The sequence below is a fragment of the Ictalurus furcatus genome, chromosome 16, assembly GCF_023375685.1.
Source record: "Ictalurus furcatus strain D&B chromosome 16, Billie_1.0, whole genome shotgun sequence".
NCBI lineage: Eukaryota > Metazoa > Chordata > Actinopteri > Siluriformes > Ictaluridae > Ictalurus > Ictalurus furcatus.
The window spans coordinates 21146489-21163623 of NC_071270.1; the positions used below are offsets into that span (position 1 = coordinate 21146489).

A 17135-nucleotide genomic window follows, 5' to 3' on the forward strand; every position below is an offset into this window, starting at 1 on the left:
ACGATTGCAAAAGTAATTCCTTTAAGTTGTTTTGCTGTTTATGGAAAATGGATGAAGTGTTGAGAAATGAAGGGATTTGGAATTGCAGGGGATATACCAAAAATCAAGAAATTCATAAATGCATAATCTACATTAAAAGCTTGCACTAAGGTGGATGTAACTCTATGAAAAGGTTCTATGGCTCAGGCTAATTAGTATTACAGGTTAGAGTAATGCACTTGACATTCAAGGGCTTGTCTACATAACAGGGTGTTGATCATCTTTGCCTGGCTTGTGTACATTAGTAGCAAAACTAATTCTGATGGGGTGTCATTTTTTTTCCTTTTTTGGAGATGCTGGCATTACTATTTCCAAGTAAGCTAAACATGAAGGAGCACCTCCGATTAGAGTCCAGATTGAGTATGAGAGCATGGAAAGAAAACCCTATTAGGGTTTGTGCCCGGCGTATGGGATAATGCCTAAAGTCTGTTGTGGAAGAGATTTGTGAATGTAAGGCAAATGAAAGACATCAGGGTGGGGAATCTAGGGAGAGGATAATAGTATTTAAACCGTTAAGCATACAGAGCCTCTCAGTCAGCAACATTAGACAGTCACTGCTACTTCCCCCCCACTGGTGGGTGTATTAGAGATATGCACTGCTCTTGCATGCTCAGTACTCAGTGAGACTGGTTGAGAGGACATGACAACCACGTTCAAGCTTAAGGGAAGGAGGCGAAGCCTTTTCCCCAATTGCAAGCTTGGGGCCGCAACCCCTTCTCCCTGTGATCCAGTGGAGGAGGTTGAGCTTCCATTTGCCCAGCAAAACTGGCTGAAGCCATGGAATTCAATGCAGGAACTCAGCCGAAATATCTATAACCTTGAAGAAGAGTATGATGAAGACTATGACAAGGTTTTACCACCCCCTGTACAGATATCCTCTCCAGCTAAAAACTACATGCTGAACATCAATGTAGGTGGTAAGGTTTACCAGATATCTTACAGGGTGGCAGCCAGATATCCTAAGACCAGAATTGGTCGTCTTGCGACATACACAGACCATAACAGAAAGCTTGACCTCTGCGATGACTACGTTGTCCAGAATAACGAATTTTTCTTTGACCGAGATCCGGATATCTTTCACACCATCTTCAATTTTTACCGGACTGGGGTTCTTTGGATAAAAGATGAGTTGTGTCCTCGCAACTACTTGGAGGAAATCAACTACTGGGGCGTCCGAATCAAGAATACTCACCGCTGTTGCCGAATCTCATTTGAAGAACGACAAGACGAGCTGAACGAGCAGCTGAAAGTGCAGCGTGAGCTGCAAGCTGAAATTGAGGTGGAGGAAAACGAAGCGCTGTTCAGAGGAATGGCTTTCGGGCATACACGTCACAAAATTTGGAACCTCATGGAGAAACCTTTCTCTTCAGTCACAGCCAAACTTATGGCTGTGGCTTCCAGCTTGTTTGTGTTGGTGTCATTGGTGGCCATGACCCTTAACACGGTAGAGGAGATGCAGTACACAATGCCAACTGGCCAGCTTAGTGGGAAAACCTATGCAGAGTACGTGGAAACCTTCTGCCTTACATTCTTTACAGTGGAGTACCTGCTCCGGCTTGTGTCCACACCAGATCTCAAACGCTTTGTGAGGAGTATGCTGAATGCCGTGGACCTGATAGCCATCCTCCCGCTGTATCTCCAGATGATCCTGGAGTGCTTTGAAAACGAGGACCTTAAGAAACATGGCAGTGACATTGAGACAGTAGGGCGGGTTGGGAAAGTGGGACAGGTGCTGCGTATCATGCGTCTCATGAGGATCTTCCGCATTCTGAAGTTGGCCCGACACTCCACCGGATTGCGAGCCTTCGGCTTCACGCTCCGTCAGTGTTATCAGCAAGTTGGCTGCCTTTTCCTTTTCATTGCAATGGGAATTTTCACCTTCTCTGCCATGGTTTACACTGTGGAGCATGATGTCCATCAGACAAACTTTACTAGTATACCTCATGCATGGTGGTGGGCAGCTGTAAGTACACTTTATTTAAATGATTATTTCTGCATCTTGAAGTGGGAATTCACAATCCACAGAGGGTTTCAGACCATCAAAAGTAGTTTAAGTGTACTAGGATATCTGATTGTTCCGGTCAACCTTTTCAGGAGGCAGCTATTTTGTTTAAATGAAATTCCCAATAGTTTAATTTGTAGCTGGAATCATGGACATAGGGCTTTCCCTGTATTACTTGCAAACTTGGCAACTTACACTTGATCAATGCCAAGCAGTGCAGTTATAATGTAATGCTATTAAACATTGCCTCTCGAGGGCATTAAGGCTTAGTGTGAATACAGCCCTTGTGATCTATGCAACAAATTTCTATTAAACCCTTGCCTCAGGTCAGGTGTTTTCCCCCCATACATACACGCAACAGTTGCATATGATTATGTACATGCACAAGTGCATTTAACTGGTTTAATGTTTTTGTTCCGCAGGTGAGTATCTCCACAGTGGGCTACGGTGACATGTTCCCAGAGACGGCCCTGGGTAGGATTTTTGCGTTTGCCTGCATCTCATTTGGGATCATTCTGAATGGCATGCCTATTTCCATCTTATACAACAAGTTCTCAGACTATTACTCCAAGCTGAAATCCCATGAATACACCTCCACTGTGAAGGCACGTGGCAAGGTGAGGTTTGCCAAAAGAGCTGTCAGGACGTTTGTAGAGTGCTGTGACAAATCCTGACACTAACCCACGAGACATTCTAGCAAGAGAAGTCCTGCCAAGTGTTACACATGGAGGGGAACAAAACAATGAAAAGAAAAAGAATCAAGTGATTTCAGTACAAAAGAAACCAGGAGTGTGGTTCATTTCAATTGTATTTCAACTATGGCCATGTCAAATAAAAACCCATCACAAATGGAACACTAATTTTCGGAATAAACATTGAGAGGCACGCTTATTATTGCAATTGCTGCTAAGAATCAGCATTTTTTAGATTTCTCTCAGTATATATACTAAACTAAATTCATTAATCTTGCTGTATTGACATCAATTTCTCAATAAAGTCTATTTTTGCATGCAGCAGAATTTTTTTCTTCTTTATTTTAACTGTTTGCAAGATGTTACACATCTGTTTTCTATTACAGTTTTATTAGTGATGGTGCAAAATAAAAACCCTCCACACCTGCTGAAGTAAAATTGAGTGTCTAAGCATTCGTTGACCAACACCACGGGTGAGGTCACAATAGGAATTTGAACAAGCCCGATACAATCATTTCAACATAAGGATGCACATGTTGGCTTTGTTTTCTAAAAACAAAAAACAGACTAAATGGTCTGAGAATAAAAGGAAATAATCCTGTACGGATGCCTCATATATATTTATAATTAATGAATTCAAGGGCCAACATCTGGCCATGATTTGTTGGATACAGTTTACCTTTATGAACATCTGCACAAGATTTAATCAGCAAAAGCCGATTTATGCTTAATATAAACAGATTTTCTCAAGCAACAAGGTTGCCATACCTAAATCACCTAACTGTTTTATGTAGGGTTTTTGTTTTTTTTTTTTTAAAAAAAAAAAAAAGTAAACTAAAGATTATAAGCTTTTCCATTGAATAAAGTATTGAGTCATACCAATGAAAGCAATTAACTTAAAACTAATGCTCATACAAGCAAAAGATCAACCCTTGAACATAAGGACACAAGTGTTGCAGATTCCATGAAGACAGATGGGTGTGAGACAGGACAACAGAACCTATTTTTGCATGCTTTTTCCTCTGTATGAGAAATCCTCACAAGGCTTAAGATTGTACATTTAGCAGGACCCGGGGATAAATAGTTACAATAGTTTTGTTTTGTTTTTTTTTGTATGAAAAGTAGTTTTATGCTTCAACATAAAGCATTGTGTTCTGTCAAGTTCAAAATAATTCTACACTTCTAAAAGCAATCCTTTGACTCAGTTAAAGGCTTCATGCTTCAAAATAGAGCAACCACATTCTACTTTAGGTGAAATATATTTAATATTCATGTTTCAATGTAATATTAAAGATTAAACAAGTTTGACATTGACAAATGCAACAATCTGTTTGTGATCATTGTATTTAAATACATATAATCCAGGGGGGGAATGATTAAAAGAAAAAAACAAATCAAAATAAAATATTACAAAACCCATTACACTACACAATTGAGGTCCTCTTGCTTAGTTACAAACTGGACCTAATTACGTCAAGTCCTACTGAGGGGAGGGGAAAGGAAACAGAATTTCATCGGAGAATTCACCGTCTCAATGTCTAGCACCAGCAAGATGCAGTGTATAAAGGCAGTGCGCATCAGTACCAAGGTTTGTACTTAGGCCAGTTTCTCCAGCAGAGCTTCTACTCCTTTTGAGTTTTGTACTTTTTGTAGGTCAGTAATAATGGACTGTAAAGCAGCCTTTACTTCCTGCACAACACCATCGTCTGCACTCTGGAGGAGACTGGAGAGGGCAGAAACATAGAATTTAATGTTAATTCAGAAGCCATGTTAATGCAGACCATTACATATGAAGTGGATTTACTACATATGGTATTTATCTAATCTATTCATAACCTTTATGATCACTACACAGCTTAAATGGCAGGCAGAAAAACCAGGAGAAATAAAACTGTCACATGTAGAGATCACTCTTAATTACAGAGGAAGTTCACTATCGTTATAATTCAATCTATTACAGTAATATTTAGATAAGTTATAACCATCTCTAAATCCTATAGATGACTAGGAATTTGACTTCTGACTTTATTCATTTATGCCATTTACTTCTATGGAAAATCATTCAGTTTTAATAATAGGAGTTACTGTATTTGTCATGTCTTCCATTTGCAAGTTAAATCCACTGTTAATTTACCTACACTATATATGGCCAAAAGTATGTGGTCACCTGATCGTCACACCTATATGTAGGCCTTCGCCCCCACTGAACACCTTTGGAATGAACTGGAATGCTGTCTGCATGCCACACCTCCTCACAGGACATCAGTGCCTGACCTCACTAATGCTCGTGGCTGAATGAGCACAAATCCCCCACAGCCATGCTTCCAAAATAAAGTGGAAAGTCTTCCCAGAAGTGTGGAGGCTTTTAACTTTAGCAAAGGGGGCGGACCAAAACGTCATATTGACGCAGATGGTTTCGGAATCTGAAGCATGAATAGGTGTGATGGTCAGGTGTCCGAATACTTTTGGTCATATAGTGTTCACACTTACAAGGTACAAGACCATAATTATGTGCTTGTGTCGATTATATTATAGGATTGACATAATGGCAACGAGAAAGACTATTAAAAGTTCAAAAGTTCCTTGGGACAGGCCTGTATACAAATAACTAATGGAATTATGCATACAACAATGTTCACTGATTTTAAAGGAATTAACAGTCAATAATCAATCAACTTTCTGTTCTCATAAAATATCACTTGCTATGTAACGAATTCAGCACTTCAAGGTGTGCAATTATTGGAAAATAATCAGTGGAGGGGTGGTGCAATGCTGGGTATACCACAGTAATTGCTAACCCCTAACAATTATTTTATTAATTAAAGAACAACATGGCATACTTTATCTGTTTATAGTTACATTTAATGATGTGGAACATCCAAGAAACATGCTAGTTCCTGTTATCACTTATTTTATATCAACTATAAACAGTCATCTGACTACCAACCTCTATGTTTTTCCCCTCTCTTGAAGTCAATACAAATAAGTTCCCTACTGTCTGGTGGTAGTAAACTCGCTGACTGTTACGAAGCACTGACAATAGAGACTGCTTTCATAAATGTTAAATAAACGGTCTCTTTACAGAAAGATTCGCCTTATCAATGATTATACCAATGATTTTTATTGATTAAAATAAGAATGTTTTTAATCCGTTTATTAAGTTGTTAAAATAGAAACGATAATACATTAGAACAAGTGCATTCATATAAACCTTGTAGTTAGAGCTACTGTCAGAGCTGCTGTTATAGAAAATATAGAATAGAAGAAAAAAAAAAAACACCTTCTGACCAATCAGACGTGAGATTGCAACAGTGCTGTGGTATAAAATTAAACAGTACATTCCCACATGTTAATGAAAAGCCTTGACCTCTGAAAACAAAACCCCATTGTGCATGCATGGTGTATGGAGGGGAAACAGACAAATCTGTCACTGCTTAAAGTCTTAGGGAGATTATAGGAGGTCAGGCACAAAGACCAGGGAGGGCGACGAGAGTTATGGAGGAGTGAAATAATCCTACTAGAAGGCTGAATGGAACGAGTGAGCCACTGTGTAGGCCTTTATTAGCACACTAACACTGGGGGGGTGGGGATACTGTGGTATACATGTTAGGGCCAAGCGCAGTGGAATATGGCTATACAATAAAAGGCGGCTTTGTGAAACAGCAAGCCTGATGGGAAAGCAAGAAATCTGTTACGAAAGTTTGAGAGATGCTCTTTTTTTCTTTTAAACACGAATTACAGGAATTCAACTGCAGTCATTTGGCCAGGAGTCTAAAATTCCCTCGGATACATTTCACCGGTTTACATTTTATACCGCTAAATGTCTGTAGTGTTGCCATCCTTCACACTGAATATGGTTTAGCAAAAAGTGTGAGAGGACGTTTTGTTTTTAAGCAAAATAAAGCACTTTAAGCAAGCTCACTCACCAGGACAGCACAATGGCTCCACGGTTGACTGAAGCCCATGATTTCAGCTTCTCTAACCCCACCGTCTCCAGGAGGATCTGGGAGAAACGCTCTGCGCGCGCGCACACACACACACACACACACACACACACACACACACACACACACACACACACACAAAACCAATACACAGCAGTGTCACAATCAAAATGTAAGCCCCCATTCCATTGTCAAAACTTGAAGGTGAGGTCTTCATTGTTTTTTTCCCCCATCAATTTGAATTTCCAAGGCTAAAACGGTCGCAACTAAAATGTAGAGACGCTACACCCTTACCCTTTCGCTCGGATGCTTTCATCTTAGAGTCCTGTTCAATCAGCCATTTCAGCACAAGATGACCAGCAGGGTGTTCGGCCATGTGCAGCTAGAACAAAGAAAGATTTTTTTACTTTGTCCAAAAAGCTTCAAATCTGGTTAATATAACATACTTGTACTTAAAAAATAAGTCCTTTTTTTGTTTTATTACATAGATGTGTATTACTCTGTTCATGATGATACAATGTGCTTCTTTATCCAAACAGTCTGTTTTTTTAAAAGACACATTTAAAGAGGCCTACGATTAAATACAATCTGCAATTGTTTCGACCCGATACAATGTGATTCAGAATTATGCAAAGATTTTAATCAGAAAGTGTTAGCTTTGAAGAGTAGGAATCCACACCGCCTCCTTATATTTGTGGCTCTTATTGTTGCATACCTCACAAGATACAAAGCCACCCATATTCACTCATGAAAGCCTCACAACTTTCCCCAACTGTTCAGCTGTATTGTAAATATCAAGACGGGTGCACTTAATGAAATCCTACATCTAAATACATCATCGCTTTAATCTTGTTGAAAAGAACATCCAAATACTGGATGTGAATATTCCATAGACTTAATTAGGCATCCATAACACACCTGTCCTTCCACACCGCCAGCCACAAGGTCTTCAGCTGCCGCCAGTTGTGCTATGGCTTCCATGGCAGGTCGAAGGTCACCGACGGCAGCCCCCAGGATGTCACGGACTACTACGCTGCAGGCTTTATCCATCACCATGGAGCGAGTGTTCTCACACAGGTACTGTAGCAGAGGAGGAGACACTGCCTCCAAGAGCTCTCGCCTCCTCACAGCCACGTCCTTTTTACTACAGAATTAACAAACCATAGTAACTTAAAACCTGGTTTAACTTACACGTTTGCCTACAAGTATATAGTTCTTATTCTAGTATGTTTAACCAGCACACTTAACAGTCTTAGCATACCTCTATAAATCAAGGACTACTCGCTGCAGAACCAAAAGTCCTGGGGGTGGAGTCAGACCTGATCCAGCTTCTCCTACCTGGGCAAAATCACCCCAAAAATCCATGGCGTGGAGACAACTAGGTGCAGTTCAGGCTGTGGTGTTAAATATGATGTTCCTTATTGGACATTTTCTCATGGCTTTGGGTTTAGGGTTATATGAGATGTTTGACTCAGGTCTAGCTCCACCTCCTGGACATTTGGTTGTACAGCATGTCCTGTTAGAGTGTACGTAGTGGTGTGTAGTGTTTTTAGTACTGCTTTCAAATGTACAATAATTGTTTTTTCATTTATTAGTGAAAAAATATCTAATCTTCTTGTAAAAATTGTACATTATTGTACTCGAAATAAAAATATTACTGGACCATCATGTAGGCAGAAGCTGATAAATTGCGTGTGAGTGAGAGAGAGAGAGAGAGATTGAGAGACCTATGAGCATTGCCGTCCCCCTTCTCCAGCAGCTGCACAATTTCAGGTAACAGGTGAGCCGGATCTCGAGGGCTGAGCAAATACAGCAGCACCTTCTTGCCGTGTTTATTACTGATGACCTCTGCCAGGGAACTCACCAGCTCCTGTGAATTACAATATTCCAACATCATTTTTTTTTTTTAAATCATGCCATCCATTGATACTCGTCACAAAATTGTAGAAACTGAATTTGTTTTTATTTGATCTAAAGAACAGGAGACCTGAAAGTCTTCACAATCTAATACATGTGCAAGCTCTAATAAAGCTATTATATATATTATCTGAAATAATTCAGACCAGAATAATATTGTGCACATGAAAAATGGAAGCACTCACTGATATAATTGCTTGCTTGACCAGTTTGGTGTCGTCGATACAGTCGAAGGCTGCGAGTAGCACCAAGTGTCCGTATTCTCCCTGTGTAACAGAGCGTCAGATTCATGAGCTGCTAAATGCAAATAACAACGAGTGTATACTGTATGTATATGTAGTGTTTCCATATAGTATTGGACACAATCACAATTTTATGTTTAATATTGAAAAGTAATGAGACTAAAGGTCTTATTTCGAATAAAATAAAAGAAATAAGGTAACATAAAATATGCGCTTACTTATTAGAAAAAGAAAAAGTCATTTCAATCAAAAACTAGCTAAATAATGGTCATGATAGTTATTACAACAGTGAAAATATAAAGCTGATTATTATTCTGGCCAGCACTAAACAACCCTAATGCGCAACACTGCTGTAGAAAAACGGTTTACCGTTGCAAACTTCGCCATGTAGGTCTTCATGGTTTTCACGATAACCTTCCTGTCCTGAAATACAGATCACACACACACACACTCAGAAGAATGCAGTATCACAGGAAATGAGGTAAATCCCTCACTTCTACCTAGTATGGGATTTCAGAGGCAGTGAGCGCTCACCTTGGATGTGCCGTGCCACAGGCAGTGCATAGCTACACGCGCGCCATCGTGTGTGTGCGCCATGTACACCACTGACTCCCTTATAGACTCGATCATTTCCTGTAATGCAGATTTAACACGACAGTCGGTAAAAATCTGAATTGTGAATTATATACAGATTGAACAAACTTAAATTCAACTTCTTTTAATATTCATATTCTTCACAGGACTGATCACTTACTGTCCTCTGTTTGTCTGGAGCATGGAGGAAGAAGTCGAGGAACACTTTGTGGACAAGTGAATGTTTAATGACAGCTTCTCTGTTAAGGAAAGGGAAAAAAACGGATTAGACATAATTACATTACGTTAACAAACCAGAAAACAAACAATAATTCAACTATTAAAAATGATACTAAAATAAAAGTGTTGGATTTAAAAAGACAGCATTTTGGAATTTCCTCCGCTCTGGTTGAAAAATGCTACGTGCGGATGAACATTTTGTTGTGCGATGCTTTTCCTCGACTGTGCACATTCATTTGCAAGTGCGAGTGAAAGACACATTCAGACAGAATTCAAGGCTGTGCCCCAAAAAGCACAATGCACACCATACTGACGCAGCTGGATTTATGACTCACGATTACTCAGTATTTGTACATCAGTGTGACTGTCACAGTTACCACAGTTACCAGATAATAGAGTAAAATCTCCCAACAACATCTTGTCCTTTAGCCAACATCAGCTGCATGGCTCTTACTGTGACTGTGATAGCGATTGTAACTATGCAACACTAAATCAACTAACTATACTCTGTCACTGTTTTACCTATTCAGCAAGAAAAAAACTCTTTCACTCTTATAGCATAATTTTGGGTGCTTGCACTCTTTCTCTCCCTCCTGACTGGCTGTGGCTCCTGCCATCCACCATATATCTGGGCTTGTTTCATGCCTGAAGTTGGGGCATGCTGAAATTTGATGCATCTGAGCTGGTGTATGACCCAAGAGTACAAAGTTCCCGCCAAATCCGACCTGACTCCCCTGACACGGCACTGACTTTATTTTAGCCAAAAAATAATAATAAAAATCATATACCAGTTTTAAAACTAAGAAAAAAAAACTTAAAAATATAAAACACATAAAAATGGGTGAATTTGCTAATTTTAAAAACTGTTGTGGTGGGCGTGGCCTATTATTCTAATGTCCACACTTGACTGACAAAAATAAATAAATAAAAATAAATAAAATCATACATACTACTGAAACAAAAAAAATATATTTTAGGAATAACAGAACTCATTTTTTTAACACAATCATCGGTTGAATTCGCTGACCTAAAAACGGTTGTGGTGGGCGTGGCCTAATATTGTAATATACACAGTTGATTGACAGCCCACACTTTAAGACTCCCAGCCTGATGCATGCAATCCTTACTCTAAATGAACCCTGCCCACTTGTACACACGGCACAGGACATGAACACATCGGACAGTCGCTGATTATTCGAGCTTACTTTTGAGCCATAGGTGTGAGGATCTGTTTCATTTCTTCCATGATGCTATTGACTTTTTCTGGATTGTTCTCCAGGACCTTTTCTATCGTAGGACACACTGAGGACTGGGAAAAAAAATCCTGATGTTACTATCTACCAAGGAGTCACTTAACTCTAAACCAAGAGCAATCAGTCACTGGAACATGAAGCAAATCCAGAAGGAAAATATTGCTACCTTGCAGACTTGGAACGTGTTTCCATAAAGCTCTTCTGTAAGCATGAGTCTCTGGGAGAGGATGGCCTTGTCGTTGTAAGCATACTCAACCACAGACGAAGCCTCCGAGTGCCTGAGCATCTGTCTGACCTTCCCCTTAAAGGCCACCATCACCTCTGCAACCTGTTTCTTGTTCCTGATGGAGCACGACAAAAGTTGAGTTTAATAAATCTCTTGGGCCATACCTGCTGATAACCGATTGGTCAACCGATTAAAATTTATACTGAATTAAAACACTCAAAGTAAAATGTTGCAGGACAAAAAATGAAATACATATTTACATAATATATTAACTATTATAAATATTGAAGTAAATAAAAAATATACATCCAAACTGAACCAAAAAGTAACACTCCAAATAACAGATAAAAATGGAGACATCCAAAACGAATAAAAAACACTTCAAATAACAACAAAATTAGTCAGTGATCGTTTATATTTCACCTCTAGAGGCCGCTCTCATTCTGTATAATGAGCCTTCTCAGCCACTCCAGCAACGGACAAAAGTGGGAAAAACTATCGATGTGAATTTTTGCCGATAACCGATAGTTCCAGCAATCAGTATTCGGTGCCAAATAATCGGCAGAACCGATCAATCGTTCGACCTTTACTTTCATGTGCTACTGAAATCCGATATCTAATCCGATTGGTATTCGTGCTACTTTTACTCGAATATTCGTCAATTTTGCAATAGTTGAAATGCTTGAAGGAGGTTCAGGTCATGTGACCAGTGCAATGCAGTCGGATACACACCAGATTACATGAGCAATCTAACAGTTGGATTTAAAAGATAGATCAAATTAAGCGTGTAGTCATGCAGTGTGAACGGAGCCTAATCTTTTGCTTTCAGTGGGTGTATAAAACATTACTGGATAAAGCTGAAGCTGTGGCTTATGAATAATAAATTCTCAAGAAGACTTAATCACTGTCTGACAAACATTTTAGTGATTAATGAAGTTCCATCAAGCCCATGAGGAAATTTGATAGATGGAAAGTTGGATAAGGCAGTGCACTGCTGCAAATCATGATGTGCTCTGACAAAGAAAGATCATGTGCAAAAAGGATATAAATTTAAGCACGCTTTATTTATAGTACGTCATGACAGATACTGTTCGAAAGCTGGGCATCCTCGAGCATAGTTAGTATTTTAACATAAGAGCATGTGTGGCAGATATTGTGCTTGAGCCTAATTACAGGGGTTCAGTCATTGAAAACATGGTTACTTACCCATACATTAAAAATTTCTTCACAATGTTCCTTGCATATTTGGATTTACTCAACTCCACCATGTGATCTGGACAAAGAGTGACAAATGGAAAACAGATATATTTTAAAACGTAATTTACAAGAACAACTTTAGACCAGAGTGCTAAAATCTTGTTGTGGTGAACACCAACCTTTGAGTTCATCAAAGACAGCTTCTCGCTGCTTGTCATTCCCAAACTGTATGAAACACTGAAGCACTCGAGTCGAGTCATGGGCAAATGCAATCTAGAAGAACATGACATAAGACGATAATAATTACTGCAACTCAAATTATATACAAAAATTAAATTACAATAAATAAATAAATAAATAAATAAATCATTGCATGTGCTGTATTGCCCTTCATTCAGCTCTGAGACAGAAACACAGTCTTATTCTATGAATTATGGTCTTGTTCCAAATGTCTATCATGAACGAAAGCAAAGTCTCAAAGCGTTTGGTAGTGCACAAATACTTAATGCTGTTCTGTCCGACTTGTGCAGAGTCTTTAAGAACTAAAACAAGTACTTACCGTCTTTATCTTGCCCCGCACAAGCTCCTGCAGTTCTTTCATCAACTTTGCTCTCTTGTTTGCGTCACAGTCTTTCCTGCAACCAAAAACACGACAAACAATGTAGATTTGTGTGGAATTGGGAGCTACTCAAAACCTAAAATTAGAGGCGTTTAGCAGCTCAGATGTGCGTATTTAGACACAGTAGAGATGCATCAACCCAATACAGGCCAATGGAGACCTAAAACACAGGATCACGTGTCAAATCAAGTGGGTTTTAATTGTCAAACCGAAATGTCATTTCTCCAGGACCATGGTGCAACACGTAGCAGTACAATAGTAGTGTAGCAGAAATATTGGCAGCAATATCTGTACTGCAGATCTGTAACTGAATCAGATTTTAACCTGCAATGTCTATTTTTGGGATATACATGATTGACATCCATCCATTTATCCAGACATCAATCCATCTATCTTACAGGGTCACGGGAAACCTGAAGCCTATCCCAGGGAGCATCAGGCACAAGGCGTGGTACACCCTGGACAGTTTGCCAATCCATTGCAGGGCACAATCAGATACACATTCATACACCCATTCACACTTTGGACATGCCAGTCCGCCTGTCTTTGGACTGGTGGTGGAAACCAGAGTACCCGGAGAAACCCCTGCATGGAGTACATGCAAACTATGCACACAGGGCAGCTGCGGGAATCGAACCCCCAACCCTGGCGGTGTGAGGCGAACGTGCTGACCACCAAGCCTCCGTGCACCCATGAGTGGCACCTGTTTAGATAAGATGTCCAGATTTCTGACATGTGAAGAGACTAAATTGATGATTTGCAAGCTCCAGTCCTGTTGTTTATAGTACAACTGATTTTCACACCACAGGTCTCTGCAACAAGATTTGCAACAACTTTTAAGCATTGTTAGACAAATCTTTCAACGCTCTCAGACACATCATCAGTGATGTTCCAGGGGTCACAGGATGTTTTGGGTCTTTCAACATCAGACCCTCTAACCCAGGTGACCCAGCTGAGGCTGATCAGAACTCAGCTTGTGTCTGAGTAGCATGCCACAGGTCATTCCTCTTAATCCAGAGCCACAGTGAGGCCCGTTGAGCTGCCTCCGATGTTGTCTTGACGGCTCTTCTACGGTGGGCTCCTGTGATGCCTAAACAGCTGAAAGCTCTGCAGAGAGCCTGACCAGCGAATAACCTGCTGTCTACCTCAATGGGCAAACAGTCTGCCTCCCACCCTGCTCTGTGGCAGTCAAATATCGACAAGGGCCTGATATTTAGCCCTCTTCCTCTCATATTCCTCCTCCATCCTGTTTTCCCACGGGACATTATTAGTTAGTTCCAACATAATCACCTGTCTACCTGACTCAAACTGCAGTATTAATGTATTAAGGAAGTTTCTACACCAAATAACTTATCCATCAATAATCATGATATTTCCAAATTTCAGCAGGATAACATTTTCGAATCCAATTATTCATGCAGTAAACACATGCAATATTGACTGCTTCAACACAGATCATGCTCGGGAGCACACAAAACACCTTGTCCTAAAGCCCACAACCATCACAACTATGACTGAGCAATACAGCAAGTAAGTAACAAAACAATTAATTGTTTGGAGGGGTGTTACCTCTCTGAAATGAAAATTAATAAGAAATAAAAAACACAGTTTGTCATGTATCTGAGAAACTTGCTGGAGCTCTTCTTTTCACGTTACATAAATGTCCTTACGGGAAGCTTCACCAGCATATATATCACATATACACTTTTTTTTTTCCCATTGAACACTTAAAAACATTTATTGTTTAAACATTTTAAACATTATTTTAAGGCTTTAATGTTGAGCATTTGTGAATGAGACTATAGAATATTCATCAACACCTTCTGACCAATCACATTTGAGAACTGAACAGCATTGTGGTATATAATAAATTACAGAACAATACGCATTATGCCCAGAATACTATGGGCATCATCAGTACCTATATGAACTTAACGGGCTTCACAAGCAGCTGATTTGCCCAAAATATATTATTGATTTATTTTTATATATGTACTAAATGTTTCGTTTTCACTTTTTCAATAATGTTAAAAATGTTCAATAATCTGAGAAGTCATGACATATCAGCTTTATCTTACAGAACATAGGTCACAGTTACTTTGAGGACGTTAGTGTCAGATCAGCGTCAGGTATGAGTGGTTCTAAAAGACCCAGTATCATTAACGTACTGAAAATGGAAAAAATGTGAACAGATCAGCACTAACACACACTAGACATGCACACTAATGACAATGTAATGGAGAACTGCTCACCTTCTGACTATCTCCCACACTTGTTTGGCTCTGCTCACTATGTGGTAGGTCTCCTTCTTATTGTTCTGTTGTCGGGTCTGTTTTAACTCTTTCTTCTGTTGTTTAAACTCACTCCATTTGGGTTTCTTTTCCTCTGAACCTGCACAGTTCAAAATAACCATATACACATCCACAATGACCATACAGCTTAACCGTCCGAACTGCACTGTTTCAAATTTTTTAAAAATAAATAACATTACATACCATCGTCTGAGTTTTTATTGTCTTCTGATAATTTTCTCTTCTTTGTCGTCTTTCCTTCTATTGGCTTTTGCTTAAAGAATTTCTTTGGTCCTCCTTTCCCTCCTGGTTTTGTAAAAGTTTTCTTTTTGTCTGAGTTGTGAGGTTTAAACGGACGTTTACCAGCAGGTTTTCCCTCAGGTTTGCCTAAAGGTTTTCGCATAACAACATGTACAATAAAACATTAAGAGAAGTCTTTTATTGATCATTTTTTTAACCTGTTGTGCATCAACAGCTTTAACAAATCACAATAGGGAATCTGTATAGCCATTTCCATCAGATATAAGTAGCCATTAGTCTTATTCAAAAATGATATACTAGATACAATAATAAACAAAAACGCTAGATGCTACCTCGGCCAAATAATAATGTGTCTCTCAAAACACAGACTGGGAGTTTAAACTGTTCTTACCCTTCCCTTTAAATCCAGGTTTCTTTCCATCTTTGGGGTTGAAAGACTTCTTTCTTGGTTTGGACTCCATGCTGTCCAACCAAACTATAAAAAATAATAATAATAATAATAATAAACATCAAGAAGTCTCGCTGAGTAATGTTTCTTATAAACATTGAGAAATATTTGTCAAAAGCGCTGATTTGTAAATATCCACATAACTGTTTCAGCAGACCAGCTATCGTTAGCTGAAAGCTCACACCATGCTACACGTAAACTTTATTAATAACCGCTGAATAACTGTTTTATACTTTCACTTCAGCAGATCAGAAAAAAAACCACTGGATGAAAATACAACAAATGCGATATAACAGTCTGAACCATGTCCATGTAAAGATAAATGTTATTTTCACTCAATTCTAACAGACACGTTTAAGAGCTTACCCATGTGTTGAGGAGAAACGCTTTACGGCACTCTCTGCTCCAATTGTCGTGAAAAAGCAAGACGTTCTTTTCGCGACACAACAATCGCTTTGCGATAATAATTTCCGCTTCTGACTGCCATTTAATGATTTATTGTATTTAAACTATGTATTAAATTCTATACTAGATGCATGTTACTCTTGGAGAAATTCATAAAACATACAGTTGTACTGTAAAATTATAACTATCAGAAAACCATAGCATAGGGCTGTGGAAATTTCTGCTATTCATCTGTACTGATTAGATGTCCCAGCATGCTTTGCGTATTCTTAAACAGGGTAATTTTTCCTAATAGGTCAAAAGATTTATTAAAGTGTTTAAAACCTTTAAATATGTTATTAGGTATAATATATTTCCTGTAATAAAGTACAGTTTTAATGAGCTAAGAGTCATATACATTCATTGCGCGGTAATCAAGCCATTTTCAATGTCCACAAAGGATGTTCATCCAGACTTATAGAAATAGAAATTAATAAAACTCTATGGATAATAGAACAGTTCAATCGTTATTATTATTATTATTATTATTATTATTATTATTGTTGTTGTTGTTGTTATTATGATTATCATTATTATTAAAAGGTATCTCCCCACATTTACTGCCAAAAAAAACCTGTGACTTTGATGATGACTCCCCTTTAAAGTAATTAATTCTTCCATAATTTTTGTAATTTTGAGGAAGACCGTCATTTTCTTCAACTGTAAAGAACAAATAGATGTTCCAGTCTTATTTTGTCTTATTTATAATCTTTTATTTTGTGTAATCAGTTGTGCAATACAATACAA

General features: G+C 38.8%; 2 protein-coding genes across 3 annotated transcripts; one reads left to right on the top strand and one right to left on the bottom strand.

Annotated features, from left to right (window-relative positions):
* The first annotated feature begins 73 nt into the window (after window positions 1–73).
* On the top strand, window positions 74–3012 carry kcnv2a (potassium channel, subfamily V, member 2a). Its single transcript, XM_053645567.1, has 2 exons — window positions 74–2002; window positions 2464–3012. Exons 1-2 carry the CDS (start codon window positions 680–682, stop codon window positions 2713–2715), a joined length of 1575 nt encoding a protein of 524 aa, XP_053501542.1. The 5' UTR covers window positions 74–679; the 3' UTR covers window positions 2716–3012.
* Window positions 3013–3570: 558 nt separating this feature from the next.
* Window positions 3571–16392, bottom strand: pum3 (pumilio RNA-binding family member 3). 2 transcript variants are annotated; one of them, XM_053645556.1, is made up of 18 exons: window positions 16089–16110; window positions 15888–15971; window positions 15440–15622; window positions 15197–15335; window positions 12885–12960; window positions 12505–12598; window positions 12335–12401; window positions 11069–11243; window positions 10855–10958; window positions 9591–9669; window positions 9371–9469; window positions 9206–9259; window positions 8780–8860; window positions 8405–8547; window positions 7596–7821; window positions 6972–7059; window positions 6660–6750; window positions 3571–4456 (listed from the first exon to the last, which is right to left on the bottom strand). In XM_053645556.1, the coding sequence occupies exons 2-18, from the start codon at window positions 15955–15957 to the stop codon at window positions 4330–4332; spliced, it is 1896 nt and encodes a 631-aa protein (XP_053501531.1). In that variant the 5' UTR covers window positions 15958–15971; window positions 16089–16110; the 3' UTR covers window positions 3571–4329. The 2 variants fall into 2 exon arrangements, with proteins under 2 accessions (XP_053501531.1, XP_053501530.1); XM_053645555.1 differs by lacking the exon at window positions 16089–16110 and adding an exon at window positions 16311–16392 and having other exon boundaries at window positions 3572–4456.
* Window positions 16393–17135: the final 743 nt, after the last annotated feature.